General features: G+C 43.0%; 1 protein-coding gene across 2 annotated transcripts; it reads left to right on the forward strand.

Moving 5' to 3' along the window:
• Window positions 1-9,762: 9,762 nt before the first annotated feature.
• hepacam2 (HEPACAM family member 2) lies at window positions 9,763-16,745 on the forward strand. Of its 2 annotated transcripts, none has more exons than XM_052072217.1 (9): window positions 9,763-9,964; window positions 12,986-13,345; window positions 13,431-13,718; window positions 14,255-14,554; window positions 15,142-15,267; window positions 15,383-15,404; window positions 15,476-15,528; window positions 15,812-15,885; window positions 15,980-16,745. In XM_052072217.1, exons 1-9 carry the CDS (start codon window positions 9,907-9,909, stop codon window positions 16,088-16,090), a joined length of 1,392 nt encoding a protein of 463 aa, XP_051928177.1. In that variant the 5' UTR covers window positions 9,763-9,906; the 3' UTR covers window positions 16,091-16,745. The 2 variants fall into 2 exon arrangements, with proteins under 2 accessions (XP_051928177.1, XP_051928178.1); XM_052072218.1 differs by having other exon boundaries at window positions 15,494-15,528.
• The last annotated feature ends 74 nt before the right edge of the window (window positions 16,746-16,819 follow it).

The following is a 16,819-nucleotide window of genomic DNA, read 5'->3' on the forward strand; positions in this document are numbered from 1 at the left end:
CTTGACTGAGGTTGCGATCTGAAAGAAGGGAAAGTATTTCCAGCAAAGGCGAAAGTGCGTATGGTCAGTCAAAAGTTGTCAGAAATATAAAAACATTCCCATTCACAGTTATGAATCACAATGCAAGTTGCTGCAAAGTCTCGTCTGGCAAATCAGCCCTGTGTTGCGAGAATCTGCCACTGGCGTCCCTCGTGTGGAGGAATGCTGCTTGACAGAGCCACTCCTTGAGATTTTATATAAATGTAATTTAAAAAATGTGCTGTGGGCACATTTCCTCACAGTCAGCATGATATTAGACATCATTGGATGCATGCCATGTGTGCGCGTGTATATATACTGTATATATACACACACACTAGGAGTTATATTGTGGAAGTAAGCTTTGCAAATCTGCAGCTTTCTTGTGAGCCATTCCTCAAAACTTTCATCATTTTGGAACAATCCTGCAACTTTGTGGTGCCCTACTTCATCATTTTAAAGGAGATAAATTGCTCATTTTATCACAGTTTAAAACAAGTCGAGTTTATTTATACAGCCTATGATCAAATAAAGAGTCTCAAAGGGCCCACAACGAACCCCCCGGCCAAAACCCTCTGTCAAGGCAGAAAAAAAAAGAGAGAAAAACTGTTGAGGGAAACAAAAGAAAAATTATTTCGGGCAATAAAAGGAAGAAACCTTGAGGAAGGATCACACACGAAGGGATCCCTTTTCCATCTTTACAGAAACAACTTTACTTCGATGATCGCCACTTAACCTCTTGTCGGAGTAAGATAAAAGGGACACAGGAGAGAGGAGAAGCGGCAATAAAAGAGGCAAAAAAATCCAAATGTCAGAGGGTGAGCAGGGCAAAAAATATTCCATACTTGATGTGCTTTCATCAAGCGTGGGAATGTAGGAATAAATTGAGATCAGTTTTTTTAACAAGCTTTTTGATAAATAAATAAAATAATAATATTGATGCAATCTTGAAATTGAACAAAGCGCCAGTCACAAGCAGTACATCTCCCTTTTGCATTGGCAAAGGCCATAAAAAGCCAGGTTATCTAAGTTAAAATGTCCTACAGCTGTCATTTTGACTAATTTCCAAGAGTGGACAAAAGACGATTAAATCAGAGTGCAAACGTCTCTGTGTTTGATTGTATCCCTGTGTGTGTTTTTTTGTAAGTGTGCCTGTGGCAGCTGCTCATCAGCTCAGCCAAGAGAGAATTACAAAGCTCCCGTGGGAGACCCAAGAAGCCAACAAGGGGCAGGTGACTCGCAGTCGCTCCCAGATCTCCTTACACGCACGCACAAACACAAATACACACGTGCGGACATATGCATACAGACAACAGATGAGATTGATTATGGGCCTGTCTACCACTTATTAGGGTCGGGTTTGGGGAGTGGACCTGGAAGGGTTGGGGCGGGGCGTGGGGGCTCCATTCCACAGGTAGAGTGAAAAGCCTGAGGTCTCTGAGCAGACAGCTGTCTCATCCGAGGGAGGAATCTATCACCTGTGATATCGGATGCCTTTTAAAGTTCCAACAATTGTCGCCGGTTGATAAGAATCACTTGTGATCGGTAGCCTCATTTGATGCCGACATGACATGATGCCAGCCAAAATCTGGCTTTTGATGTGCCTCAGTCACTTGATTTCCTCTCTTTCGCTTCATTGACTCGAGTCCCAAGTGCGTGGCGCACGTAAAGCCCCGTTTCTCCTCTTCCCTTGTCCTTGTCCCTTCCCTTCTCCCCGGCACAGGCCCCCAGACACAAGCCTCTTTCTGTTGAGCCATCGCTATGACAACCAAGCCACTAGCTTGAGGAGGCGACATAAAAACCTGCTCTTTTGCGGGGACACAGGAACACCTGCCGCCTCCAGAGATGGGGAGGGCCAGAGTTGGACACATAAGCGCATGCAGACACACAAACAAATGCAAGTGGTCACTAAGGTGTCACACGCATTATTCAGTACTGTAGGTGCACACAAAGTTAGACACCGAAGAATTAAACGAAACCTCTTTTATTAATAATCTGTCTGCGCTCATTGAATGATGTCATGGGAGGGAGTTGAATACGGCATGAACTCATTATCAAATACAGTTCAGGTTGGTCAGGTTTCAGTTGAAGTGCAATCATTGCGGAATGGTAGTTCAAAGAAATTAACATTTTCGTCTCTTGTCTGTCGCTGAATGAGAACAAAACTTTTCAACAGGCTGCATCACTATGGTAACCTACGTTGTCACCCCAAAACGCTTCAGGTCTTACCACTTGGCAACCGTGTTGGAAATGTTTCTGTATTCACATGGGCCATTTCATTAGGTAAAGTTAATGAATGCTAATCATTGCTTGACGGTTTACTAAATAAAGTAACCAAAACCTTGGTATCCTCTCAGTATGATGCAGAGCAGCTTCAAGCCACTGCAAACTACAAGCAATTTTTTTGGTTTGTTTTGCTCTTTACAATTAGAGATGCATGTAAACTTTTCGAGATTACCGGTATTTATTTTTTCAGAATCTGCCCTTATTTTTTTCTCGTCCACATCCCACCCCCCCCCCCCAAAAAAATAAACCTTTCCGTCACCTGACATAATTTTTTGCAGATATTTTTGGGCTATTTTGAGAGAACAACTGCTGTGCTTTGGGAATAACAGTCAAGAGATTTTTAAAATCGGCATCACAAATACATTTAGCCAATTAGATTTCTCCATTTAGAGCAAACACACTCTAAATGTGCTTCCATCTGAATACATTATTGGAATTATCGAGAAAATCCAGATGTCGAATAAGGTTAAGTGCGGTCAAATGTATGCTCGGGTGCCTGAAGTCGCGATTGGAGTGTGTGTGTGTGTGTGTGTGTCTTTCATTCTTTAAACAAAACCAGGATCCTGTCTAAGTAAACAATGTGAACTGTTTGACCCCAGGAATAAATGATAATTACATCCTCTCCAGTTGAATACAAAGACCAGATGTTAAATGTGTGTTGGGGTTTTTCGTTAAGCGTGAAAAGGGAATTAATTGTGCAGAGCTCATGTCATTCATTACTCAGTAGTCTAAATCTCCTGCATCCCCATTAACTCTATCAACAAGTGCCGGTTTAATCAACTGAAGCTGCTGGTTGGCGTCCTCCTGTTCCAGGCGGAATATTCCGGAAGGACTGGCAAAAGAATCTCCAGGGCCTAGTTGCTGTTCATTAAGTGTATTAATGATTAACTGAGAGTGCTATTGTCCCCTCGGGTCCAGCTGTCCTTCCTCTGCCTGATCCACTTCAATGCCACTGAACTCTATTCATGTGTTTAAGTGACAGCTGCTCCTCACTGTGTGCTCGTTCGATCACTTGCAGATTCTGATTTATGTCGTTAGCTTGTGTACAAAAATTGGGTCTCTGGAGTCTTGGGGTGGGGCGGGGGCTTTCCACCCATGAAGTGTCAAGTTATATAACCACTTTGTACATATTTTGCTACTGTATGTAAAGCCTTTGAGTCATTTCAGAAAATGTGGCTTTGAGCAAGTCAGTCTGTACATCTGCTCCACTGTCTTGTGGAGATCCAGTTTCAAATCAGATGCTTGTGGTCTTTACATTCAAAACAAGGAATACCTCTGCCTTTTGATATTGCAGCGAGATATCCTTATCCATTCATCTCCTCTTTTCTGACAGGAACTATGGATGGTATCTCTTATCTGAACAATGTGCTGGTGGGAACCGCGATGATTCATGTGGGTAGACCTCCAGATGTGATGTTAGGCCTTTGGAAAGGAAATTGGAGAACACTACTGGCCATTACGCTGAATTGAACGCTCGGAAGACTTTTCCTCCACTATATGCGCATAAGCCCCTGCACCAGAGGTTCACATTGAGCGATGAAAACCATTAGCGTGCTCTAAGACTGCAAAAAGGGGCAATGCAATTCCCCTTTTTCAATTTTCGCAATTACTGTTTTTTTTGTGTGTTTTTTTTAGGGGGGCGGGCGTCTAACTTCCATAGCAATTTGAAGAGCATGCAGGCTGGTTGTGCTTTACGTTGGTCAAGTGACATTAATGGCTCCTTTTACCGCCTATTGGTGGCAAGTACAGTGTTGTTTTCCCTTATCCCACGTTTTACGATGGTGTGAAGCATAAAGGACAAGCGCAATCCTTGGCAAAGGGAGGACTGATTTTCGGCCTCTGATGGCAGTGTGTCTTAGCAGCCAGTTTATTGCAGGAGCGAACATAGAGGTGGCTGTGTCCATTCAACTCTTTATGCATGCACGTGCAACCAGCCACACAGGCACATGCCCTCAGACACCGGTCGAGTTTGCGGCATTTGCACCAAGGTAAACATCACATTTTCTCAGAGATGTGTGTGTTGGATGAAAGGCATTTTGCATTTCTCAGTCTACAGGGAAATTAAAGAGTCCGCGGGATAAATGTTCACTTTCATTTCAATTCCCGTGGCGAATTTCAACTCGGACATTCTACACCATCACGTCTGGAGCTGACAAATGTCATATTTTAAGGCTTTGCCGTTTCCTCATTTGCTTCACGGTTCGCACAATAACACACTGAGCGTTACACCTGCTCGGCGTGAGAACATTTGTTTTTGCACTTTTTTCATAGAACCGATCCGAGCCAAAGTCAGTGAACGTCAACATGACTGCATTTTTATCAGTGCCAACTACCGTTAAGAGTCACGTCTGCTTCAGTGACTTGCATTTTAATGGACAATCATGCATAATGCACAAGCGCAGCCTTAGATTGACGTGGTCCGGTGTGGTTTTGACCGGTGACGGAAGAGGATCTGGGTTCCAGACAGCAAGATTTGACATTGGCTCACTTCCTGTCATTGACTGCGGGTCACATGGTGAGTGCGTGGGCGCTCGATAATGGAATGCGTTTAAAGGGTTAGGCTCCTTCCACCAGACACTGTGTCACATGCACACAAACGCACGCTCACACTTACAGCCCTGCGCATGTTTGTGCTGTATTCTGGAAAGAAGACAAACTGCAGTTGTTTTCACATTCACAGCATATTGACACACACTTCAAACTCTCAGATGATTATGAATGGAGTTCAGTCCTTGTTTAGGCACTCGGTTCATGGGAGCAACGGAACCGCCTCCTCTGTGAGAGATACAAAGGTTCAGTGGTGCGGCAGTCAACAAAGTGTCATTCCTGTGCAAACTTAAGTGCATGGCGTGTACATGCATACGCCCACACTCTGCACGATGTGTGCATCCAGCAGACGCATTTTCCTTCTGTTATAAATCTTAACGTATGAATGGAACCTTTGCCATCCAATGAAATCACTCGCATACCATTCAAACATCCACACCCCTTTTGGAGCCTCGCTACTTCTCTTTAAGTATCTCACACTTTCAAGTAAAGGGTAACGTTTGTGTATAGCCAGCCAAAATAACATTTCAGGTTGGAATCAGAAGCGTGACATCCGCTCATCAAACACCCTCAAAAGGCACTGGTGCATGTGCCCACTTTCAGTTTTCATCGAAGAGTGGAGACGGTGCCTGTGAAGGTGTTTGTCAACGCGCTCGCCCTTTCAGGCAGAACCAAAGTCCATTTGTTAAAAATATACAGCGGTATTTATCGTCTGCACACCACTTGCCCGAGAGAGAAAGATATGTGAGCCTGTATCACAGTGGGCCAATGACACCCCATGTGGCCCCACTGTAATGACTGCACCACACACACACACACACACACACACACACACACACACACACACACACACACACACACACACACACACACACACACACACACGTGCCAATAATGTGGCCTTGATGTGGGCTGCTGTGCTGTGTCTGCTTTGAGTGCCTGCAGATGGAGGCCAAGGCTTCCAGTGAGCAGGAATGATGGCAAAGGGGGAAGAGGGATCCACAAAAAGAGAAAAATGTTTTACAGTATCTGCCAGGGTTTAAAAAATAAGTAGTCGACTATAATGAGATGATAGATGAGTTGAAAGCGATTATTTGATGTGCTGTTATGGCACACCGGGGGGCTCAATAATCACCAAATGGAACCTCATAAACGGGAGTGCTAGCTTACAGTCCGCACAAATAGTTGCTCCAAAAAATTGGAAATTGGTTTGGTTTTACAAAATCTCCTTGATTAAACAAATACTGTTACCTAAAAAGACTGTGGGAATTAAATGTGCCTTTTGACCCACTTTGTACCACAAGGACATGACAGGATGATGAGAATGAAGATGAAAAGCTTGATGCTTGCAGTCCAGTCAAGTAGAGCAGTGGTGAAATGGGGGCAGCAGTCACCGCCTGGGAGACTGGAAGTGGAAAAAGTGACATTTTCAAGTACAGCAAGAACCTCAAACGGGGGGCCCTCGTTTGAGGTTGTGTCGCATGTGCGTGACTCAGCTTTGGCGTCCTGGTTCTTGGAAAAGTGTCATGGCCGGTCACGTTGTCTTCCATCTGATAAAAACAAAAGAGTTGTGTTTTATGTCGCGGGGGGTTTGCTGGAGCCTATCCCAGTGAGGATCAAGCGGTTCAGAAGATGGATGTGTTTTATGTGCTAATCTGTTTGTGTGTATTGATGAGAGTCACAGAACAATTGAGTGCTTGTTTGAGTCATAATTCTTGATGACAATCCCGAGTTTAGGGCGAATTTATGACTTCTTCCTTATATCATATTGAAACAGCAAAGTACGTTATCTATCCATTGTCAGCCAATTGCAGGGCACACAGAGACGAACAACCACCCGCCCTCAAACTCACACCAAGGGATAATTTAGACTGTTCACTCAGCCATGCGTGTTTTTGGAATGTGGGAGGAAACCGGAGTACCCGGAGAAAACCCACGCAGGCCCGGGGAGAGCATGCAAACTCCACACAGGGAGGCCGGAGATGGAATTGAACCCGGTACCTCTGCACTGTGAGGTCGAGGCGCTAACCACTGGACCACCGGGCCGCCCCCCGTGTACGTCATTTAAGCACTATTGTGACCATATACAAGTTCTGCTTCAGAGTTTCTCACCAAGCCAAAAGGTCACAGCCTGAGGTTCCATTTGTGTTTCTCAATATCTTTCTTTCTTGTCGAAGGAGAACTAAACTTACTGCATACATCACACATTTTATTTTTACGAGTACATATTGCAGTACTTGTTGCTCCAGTTCTTTAAACACGAATCTTCACTTAAGGCCTCAAACAGAAAATAGTCCTTCTGACTAGAATCATATGTCTTTACAGCATCTTGAAACTAGCTGAAGAGAATGACAAATAGTCTTCAAGAATAACCAGTGGAAGTATGTTTACAGTCACATGATGCAACCCCCCCTCCCCAACAACAACAAAAACGCAAATAGAAATTGACAAAAGTGCCTTTAAGCAGTCATAGCTCGTCTCAAGGCATCACAAGATCAGAATTTAAGGAAATGTTAAATTATATTTATTTTCCAAACTATTATTGTATCAAACTGGATGTTGAAGCTATTCAGAGCAGTAAACACTGAAGTCACAAGTTAGAGAGAGGGAGAGAGAGTGAGAGAAACATTACTTCAGTTGGCCAACAAGCATGCAATGGAAATAGTTTTACTCTTTAGTCGAAAAAAATGTACAAAAAATGTAAAATGAACAACCAAGTGCTCCAACGATGACTTGATGGCTCTTTTCACGTGATTGGGATGATGCAATGACTCCATCTATTGGTTAAGTTGCAACTCACAGGAAAAAAAAATAACTGTTGGCTCCCATCGCTATTTGGATGACAGCCAGCCACATTTATCAATTGAAACAAATGATTTGTTCGATTGACGCATTGTATCACTGTCTAAAGCAGGGGTGCCCATTAGGTAGATCCTGATCTACAGGTAGATCTAAGACAGGTCCCAAGTAGATCCGAGGAGTGTCGAGAAGAAAAAAAACAAACAACCATTTGTGTCTCGTACATGTTATTAATATATTTTTGTGTTAATATACACTGCATACTAATCATATTTTCACTAAAAAATATTTTTAAAATAAAATAAAACAGGTCAATTTACGGTGGCGCGTGATTACGTCACGGGGGTGGGGGTGGGGTGGGGGTAAGGGTAGATCCCGGGAGGTTAGTTGATCGAAAAGTAGATCTTCGATCCAAAATGTTTGGGGACCCCTGGTCTAAAGGAAATCAACAACTTGATGAACCATATTTTCCTTCAGCTAAACCAAACCAAAACTGTGGTCATTGACTTTCTCCAAAGTCAAACAAAAACAAAACATGAAACCATCATCGTGTGATGTGTGACATGCTAAAAAAAAAATATAGTTACACACTCACACAGACTCACAAGTCCAAGCCCCATTTGCGATCTCACCTTATCGTGGTGGAGGGGTTTGTGTGTCCAAATTGTCCCAGGACTTAATATGTTGTCGGGGGGGTTATGCCCCTGGGTTGGGTCACCCAGGGCAAACAGCAACTAGGCGAGGGACTGGACGAAGCACTGATCAAATCACGTGAGTCACCAGTGGCCCTTTCTGAAGCCAGGTGGGCCTTGATAGAGCGCGTCTGGTGGACAGGCCTGCACCCATGAAGCGATGATCCAGTGGGCTGTAGCTCAGCCACTGGAACCTGAAACATGTCGTCATGATATGGATGCGGTTAGAAAAAGAAGCCTACATTGTTCCGGGTCATGGAAGTGGATTTAATTGGCAGTTGACAGTTGAGCAAACATCGTTTTAGCACGTTCAGCGGACACGCCCACAATGTTTGACAGAAAATGGGTTGATGTGTTCGTCATTTGAAGTCTCAATTGATATCCAGTACTTACCGATATTTTTTTTCTTAATTCAACTTTGTCAAACAATGTTTGTGTGGTGTGTCAACTTCAGTAAAGAAATGTTTATTTTCACCTTAAAGAGGTTTTAAGAATGTCATGATGTTACTTAAAACATAGCCTGTACAGTTAATAAAGGATTTATGTTGGCCTGGATACCTGCAACAGTTATTTCAAATGGTTTAAAAAAATACTCAAGAACTCCTGAACTTAAACATTACTGCAAACATTAAATATTTATATCTGCACCATGTTGTTAATATTCCGATATTTCTGAGTCTAATATGCAAATTGTGTGCTTGTGTGCCTGTTATAAAAAATCGACACTGGCGATTGTTCATTTTCTCTCTATGGTGCCATCACCAAATGGGGGCGTTCATTTACACTGCCAACAATGGCTTCATTCATAAGGTACGTGCCAAGTTTCATCACATATTCAATGACCCTCACAATTTACAGCAAACACTTACGGACTACAGATCTGCTCTTCTTATATTTCTACCTATTGATATTTTTCATTTCCTTGGGGGTGGGTGGCGTGGGGGTTGGGTCATATAAGCTTTATTTTTTAAAAGTTGTCAAGTCACATTTCTCTTTCAGATGGACGAGGTTATGCACCTTCAGGACAACTTGAAGGTCAGCGATGTGAACGCTTAAGCAGAGCAGTGTCGGTTTTGCCGTTTACCAAATCATGTCACAGCACGACCGGTTTATACCAAATTTGAGTCCTGTACTTCTAAGCTGTCGAACTGTTTTTTTTTTCCCTGCCCCTCCCGACACATGTACACACCTTAAGGGATTGATGTAAAAAGCTTTACCGTCAAGATTCAGGTTTCCAAGTCTGGCGTTGAAACTATTAATTTACACACAAATGTCTCAGTTTCTGTGATGAAATGAAACCTTCAGCCTTAAGGCAGGACTATGTTTGTGTGTGTGTGATTGGGGGGGGGCATACTGTCCTTCCACTCAGGTGAACCTCTTCTTCTTCTTCCCTCACCTGATGTCACATGGGAGGAGCCTTGCTGCTGAAGCTTGCTCATCTCATTTCCCTGGCAAATGTAGTCACCACAACCAGTCGCACTTCTCTACTCCCTCCTCAATCATCACTCTACCGCCTCCCTTGTTAATTTCTCATTCCTCACAAGTCCCAAGAGGATAAGATGCCATGAAGGCCATGGGGGGAATGGTACTTCGCATCTGCTTGCTGATGGTCCTGCTAACAGGTGAGCGCTGCTGATGGGATGATGAGAGGGATGAAAAACGTTAACATGGAGGAAAATTTCATTATTATTATTTTTATTTATTTTATTTTTTGGAAGTGAGAAAATGTTAAATGAGACATTTTTCTGCAGCAATTACACACATCCGAAATGCAGTCTTGGTATATTTTCTTAATGTTTGGTTTAAAATGAAAATATGACATGAACAATACAAAAAGAACATTCAGAACCAAAACGCACCCAAAAGGGCATTCTGTCACCTCTTGTCACCATTAAAACAACAACAACAACAAAAAAAAGCTTTATAAGTGTGAATTTACCCGTACTCTACTCTAATTGGAATATGTCTTCAGTAAATTTTGTGGTCTGAATCTTGTTTATTGACAAATTCTTTTCATCCACAATCCTGGCTGTGTAACTTTGCTTTTTGAATGTTGCCAGCATGAGATTAATTTTTCAAAAGGCAGTGGAGAAAAGAATTGGGCAACACCACCGCTCTGTGACTCATTTTGAGACAACCTTACCCAAACACAACATCTCAAATTAACCGCTACATCCTTAAGGAGATGTGTTTGTCTTATCTTTGAGCAAGGTGGGAGACCTAAACTTGCCTTTGGACACGCACTGGCTGACTTTATTTAGTATCCAAACAACTTACTTGGTTGTGAAGGTGATAAGAGGCAGGTGTGAGTATGTATGGGTCTTCTCTTGCAATTGTTTGGAAGTGTATGTATGCCCTTCCTTACCTTGAGTGTTTGTTTGTGTGTGTGTGTGTGTGTGTGTGTGTGCGCGCGCGTGCGTGCGTGTACAAGCTTTACCATCACTGCAGCAGTGTATGACCACAACAATGACCACTTTGTTTGGGGCAACAGTTAAGCAGCGGGCTCGGCACACTTCTCCTTATTTTGTCTTTTCAGTGTGTCCCAGCTGGTGTAAATGAAGGCACACGCCTGCTTGTGACAACACACACACACACACACACGCACTCTCACACAAAACACAGAAACTCGCCTGCAGGCCTGGGAGAGTTGAACGTGTTGCTAGGGTGTGGGTGCCGCATCTATTATTTAGTGCATAACGGCTAGCAGAGTAGTTAAGTCATTGTGATAAGGAGCATGGAAACATGGAGTAACATGGAGGAAGTAGCATTTGTTCGGAAAGGAGGTGTGTGTGTGTGTGTATCAAACGTTTACCTAATTTTAGCCTCACTACAAGCACACCAACCTGCTCTGATTAGATTTGATGGACAGATATGCTTAACTAGTAAATTGGATTTTCCATGTCAAATTGAAACTCCTGCCATTTGCATTCGATCGGCGTGAAAGGTGTTTGAATATTGACGACTTTTTAATGATTACCTCTTCTCATCCCAACTTAGCACGTTATTTTGACGCAAGATTGGACAGCTATAATTATTATTAATTTTTTTAATGATGAAAAAAAATGTCGATTCTTTGAAAAACACAAATTAGAATCTCACTTTGGAAGTGATTGTAAGCTAATATTATCTTATTAATTATGATCATTCTATGGTTCAATAAAGCGGCGGATAAAACGGAATCCATCTCTCCTTTTACCGAGCCATCCATTCAAAAATAACGAACCCCTCAACTTACATGATCACCAGGCAGAAAATGTGCCTTTATGGCTAATGCTAGCCTATTAATACGCACATGGAAGGTCCACCGCTTTACAACTTAATGCAGTTAGCAAACCGACTATGCCCTGCTTAAAAATATATTTTGAATTTCAGAAAGTTTTCAGTTGAGTTTCTCTATGCCATAGTTAAGCTCAATAAGCTCAAACTATACACATAATTATGTGTGTGTGTATATTCATATATATAAAAATAATGAAAACCGTGAAAAGGATCATTAGAAGATATCCCAATGCGAGCAAACAGTGAGAGTCTCTTTGCAAGTTAGTGGCTCACAGTACCGCCACCCCCTCACATGCTGTTTGCTCTCAGCCTGGCATCCAAACAGAAACTGGAAAACTACTTTATTCCACTTTTCCGACTTTACAAAAGAAAAAAAAGTGCCCCAAAAGCAATTAGTAATAGTGAAGATCCCCCCCCCCCCCTGCCAAAAGACACCAGCCATCTCAAATGAAATATTAATGATGCTTATGTAACACAATGAAGGACATTAACCCCCCCAGCAGATCTAATATGCGGGTCATATTAATTGTGCTGAACTCACAATGTCGGCATTGTTTGAAACACAATTTGTTGAAGTGAGAAGTTGTTGAGCATTGTGTTGACAACCTTCCCTGGCAACTGCCCTCAACAGCAGTCAGTGAGGTGCTACATATCAACAGCTATCCAGTGCCTTTAGACCGCCCGCGTGTTTGCTTTGTGTGGCGTGAGGTTGAAAGACAGGTCTTGTCCTTGTCAAACAATGACAGCAGTGACTTGTGTCAATATTAACTCATTACAGTTTGAGGATCTGGACAACTTGGTAGAAAAGGATAGAGATAGTGCAAATAACCTCTGAGACCAAGCCTGGAGTTGTTGATCAAGGCCCCATTAATGCTTTGACATGAGCAAGTTACACTCCCTGTTAGGCATTCCGGCACATTTCAATGAGGAGACATGAAATGCAAATTCTCACTTTACAAAGGAGATAACATTCAGTTCTGATTAACCCAGTAGTATACAGGAACTATATATGTTGATACAGCTGCTGTGTTGTTTCTCTTCAACCTGGAAATGATGATGAAGAGATGTGTCTAAATGTACCGCCCCCCCTCATCCCCCCTTGGGTCACGTGACCTGGCCCCGGGAGGTGGGATATACCCTGAACTAGGCAATATCACAATGTTGTAGAATGCGATTTTCTAATCACCCCGCAAAAAAAACCAAACATTTTGGTCGGATGGTAGACTTTTGTTTTTTTTAAATAATCACAATTGGAATATTGAGGGGATAAACATTGCAATACGATTATTTTAAAAACTCAATCAGCCCTACACTGGACTGTGCTCAATGACTGTAAAAACCAACTCTTCTTCCTCATCTCACAGATGTCAATGCAAGATTCATCCACGTCCCTTCATCAACACGCCACGGCATCGAGGGAAAGTCCCTCCGCCTGCCGGTTGACATATACTTCCGATTGGATGAGGCGAATATCCAGGGAACGTGGTCCCACACCACCGCGAGCGGCAACAGGACCACTCTGGTGACATTTACCAAAGAGTCCTCCATTCCTAACATGATGTACCGCAACCACGTCTTTTTCAAAGAGCCCAATATGTCTTTGCTGATACGAACATTAAACCGGCGCGACGAAGGCGATTATCACCTCAATCTCAACATTGAGTTTCTCAACAAGTCGGGGCGGGTTTTGAAAGAGGAGCACACAGTGCGCGTCACTGTGGACGGTGAGTTTACATGAGTTTGACGCATCAAGTCATGTGAGTTATTGTAGCTGATCTCAAAATGCACACGCTTGTTTTCGCTTCTCAGTTCCCGTATCCACGCCAGTCATCGAAAGGAGCCCATCTTACGCAGTCGTTGAGGACAAGGCCAACGTGACGTGGACATGTTCGGTGGAGAGAGGAACCAGAGTTGTGTTTCAGTGGTACAGAGACAACGTCCTTCTGGGTGTCAGTGACAGATATCACTTTTCCAAAGACAAGTCCACTCTACTGATCAGTCCAGTGAAAAAGGAGGACAAAGGAAGTTACCGCTGTGTGGCGAGCAACCCTGTCAGCCAGGAGAGATGCAGAAAGGCCTCGGATCTCACCGTTTACTGTGAGTGGGCTTTCTCCTTAATCTGGTCCAATCTATTGCCTTTCTTTGACAGTTGACCTGTCACGATTCGGTTTAGGGACCAACAGGTGGCACTGTAGAGCTCCCCTGGCAGCTGCACACCTGTTGGTCATAGGTAATCAGTCCTTTTATACTGTCACGATTCGGTTTAGGGACCAACAGGTGGCACTGTAGAGCTCACCTGGCAGCTGCACACCTGTTGGTCGTAGGTAATCAGGCCTATAAAAGGACTGATTACCTATGACCTATGACCTATTACCTTTGACGTAGGTAATCAGTCCTTTTATAGGCCTGATTACCTACGACCAACAGGTGTGCAGCTGCCAGGTGAGCTCTACAGTGCCACCTGTTGGTCCCTATCAGGCCTATAAAAGGACTGAGCGAGCTCTACAGTGCCACCTGTTGGTCCCTAAACCGAATCGTGACATGACCATGTGCGAGTTTCGAGACGGTTGGAGATTGACATTTTCTGATGTATGATTTTTGTTTTCCCCCCGACCCATTTATATCCTCCCTAGATGGGCCGTACAACTTAGAGGTGAACTCTGACCAAGGCCTCCGCACAGGGGAGGTGTTCACCATCAACCCAGGAGAAGTGGTCTTCTTTGAGTGCCAGGCTGAATCCAACCCGCCCAACAGCTACGTGTGGGTCTCCAAGCGACGCAACACGACGCGGGTCATCACCGAGGGCCCGCGCTTGGAGGTTCTCTCCTACAAACTGGCCCAGGCTGAGGAGTACCTGTGCCGTGCCTTCAACAATGTGACGCAGAAGCAAGACGAGACCCAGTTTACCTTGGTGGTCGCCAGCCTTGGAACAGGTTGGGTGGAAAATGACGAGAATCAAAAGCGCGGGGTGTTTCGGGGAATTGCGCGATAAACATTCAGGGAAATCAGATGAGGTCATATTAGGTCTAGGGCTACCGATTCCGCGCTTGGCGGGGAAGTGAAACCTGATTATGACGACTATGGCTCATGAACAGCGCGTTTTTATCTCCGTTGCTAGGTTTCACTGCCTGGAGTCCCGTATTAAAGTTCAGTGTGTGGGAAAGTAAACAGAGCATAAGAGCTGTTGTATTTGTTGACGAAGTTTTATAGCATGCGGTTTGACTGCGTGGAACGCTGATATGTTGTCACGGTGATGGAGAGAAAAGGCTCAGCGGTGGCTTATGCTGATTACTGGTTAGGGTTTAACTCGGGGTGACTTGAATTTCTTTTATTTTTATTTTTAATCAACAATTTACAACAACTAACTACTACAATTGGTATTACGTCATTTTTCAGTCTTTTTTTTTTTGTATGGAGCGGTACTCCAACCTCGCCCCCCTTCTGTTCCAAAGTCGGCTAATGCAGTCCAAATGCAGTATAAACATGAATAATTTGTAATCCCTCCCGTGTTTGTTTGCAGGAAAAGAGAAGCACACCCAGGATAATAATGCCGTCTCCCCGCTGGCTGTTATTACTTTGTGTTCTTTGCTCATCATCGGCAGCGTGCTGCTGGTATTTTTTAGGAAAGCCTGTCACCCAAAAAGAGGTTAGATAGCCCTTTTTGCAACTCCCATACTCAGTTATCATGCGTGATTCCACATTTTCTCGACTGCCTCACGTGTATTCATTTTTCATTTTCCCTCCTTCCGTCTTATCCGCAGTGCTCATGAGAATTTATAACAGGTAAGGACAAAAGCAAACTATTCAATGAAGTCATGTGATTCAAATACAGATTGCTATCATCTTCTACTTAGAACAACTTTTTTTCCCAGACCAATCTCTGATCAGAAACGACCACATCGATCCGGTAAGACACTGCTTCTATCGCAACTCTTCTGTACACATGTGTTATTAGTCATTCTTTTTCATGACAGGTTCGGAATAAACCCATCAATGTTTAGGATCTCAGAAATTCGGTCACAGACAAAATGCGAATCACAAAAATGTTTCTGATCAAAAACGCAAAACAGAAAACGCTACACACAAGGATCCAAGGGGGGAAAATGGGGAATTAACAAAAGGCGCTTGCAAACAAAAATAAATAAACGCAGACATGACATTTCACTCACTCTATATACATTCATCAACAGGCCATGAAGATGCATCTGAAGACTTTGGCATCTATGAATTTGTCTCCATGCCTGGGAAAATGGAATCTGCACAAGTATGTTTTTTTCTTTCTTTTTCTCCCTCCCACATTTGCCCCCAAAAGCAGCAAGAGCTGTTAAATGGATGTTTTTCTCCCTACTGTCCTGCAGGCATCATGCAGATCTCTGGCTCGGCTGGAGTCACTTCAGGATATGCACACCACAATCTACGATGTCATCAGACATGTTCCTGAAACCCCCGGGCAGAATTTTCTCAAGTGACTTTTAAGTCCTCGCCTTAAAAAAAATACGATTTGGGTATGTCTTGAGACTCTTGTCAAAGCCCAAGACACTGCTTTTAGTGACTCACTGTTTGCACAAGAGCTGATAGAGACCCGTGCGAGTGCACAATCTTATTGTGCACTGTTGTTGTCCACACCCCAGGACAGATAATTTATTTGATTGAGGTCATTTTGCTGTCATCCCATTTTATTTAAAACAGGATTTTCTTTCATTTTCTGCAGGATATTTGTGTCGGAAAGACATTGCGAGGGAGAGAGAGAGAGAGAGAGAGAGAGAGAATCATATTTAAAACTTATTCCTTAATTGAAAAAAAAATATTATTTAATGTGGTTTTAAAAGACTGAGTTTAATGAGACTAGTGTTTCATCAAGTATTTTTTTGTAATTTATGGTAGTGAGAGACGAAAAACTGTAAATACTGTACATAGGTTAGACTGAGATTCATTTATAATATGATTTCATTCGAGGTGTCCTTAAGATCTGTTTATTCCTTTTTGAAACCTTTAACCCATTTTCTATACATGTAGCTTTTCTCTGAACGTGAATGTCAATAAGGGGAATGAATGCTTTTTAAATTAATGTACAGTTTGCATTTGTATCTCTGTTTTTTATTTGAATAAATATGATTACCGGTACATGACTTTTGTTTTTAACAACCGTTCAGGCTGAAAACAATTACTTTCAGCCTGAAAAAAAAAACACACAAACA

This window comes from Hippocampus zosterae, chromosome 7 (genome assembly GCF_025434085.1).
Source record: "Hippocampus zosterae strain Florida chromosome 7, ASM2543408v3, whole genome shotgun sequence".
NCBI classification, from domain to species: domain Eukaryota; kingdom Metazoa; phylum Chordata; class Actinopteri; order Syngnathiformes; family Syngnathidae; genus Hippocampus; species Hippocampus zosterae.

Excerpts from the sequence above, each read along its gene's own strand:
- hepacam2 (XM_052072217.1), top strand. The coding sequence starts at position 9,907 with ATGAAGGCCATGGGGGGAATGGTACTTCGCATCTGCTTGCTGATGGTC. Across the intron at positions 15,529-15,811 it reads GAAACGACCACATCGATCCG|GCCATGAAGATGCATCTGAA; the intron begins GTAAGACACTGC and ends ATTCATCAACAG. Across the intron at positions 15,886-15,979 it reads GGAAAATGGAATCTGCACAA|GCATCATGCAGATCTCTGGC; the intron begins GTATGTTTTTTT and ends ACTGTCCTGCAG.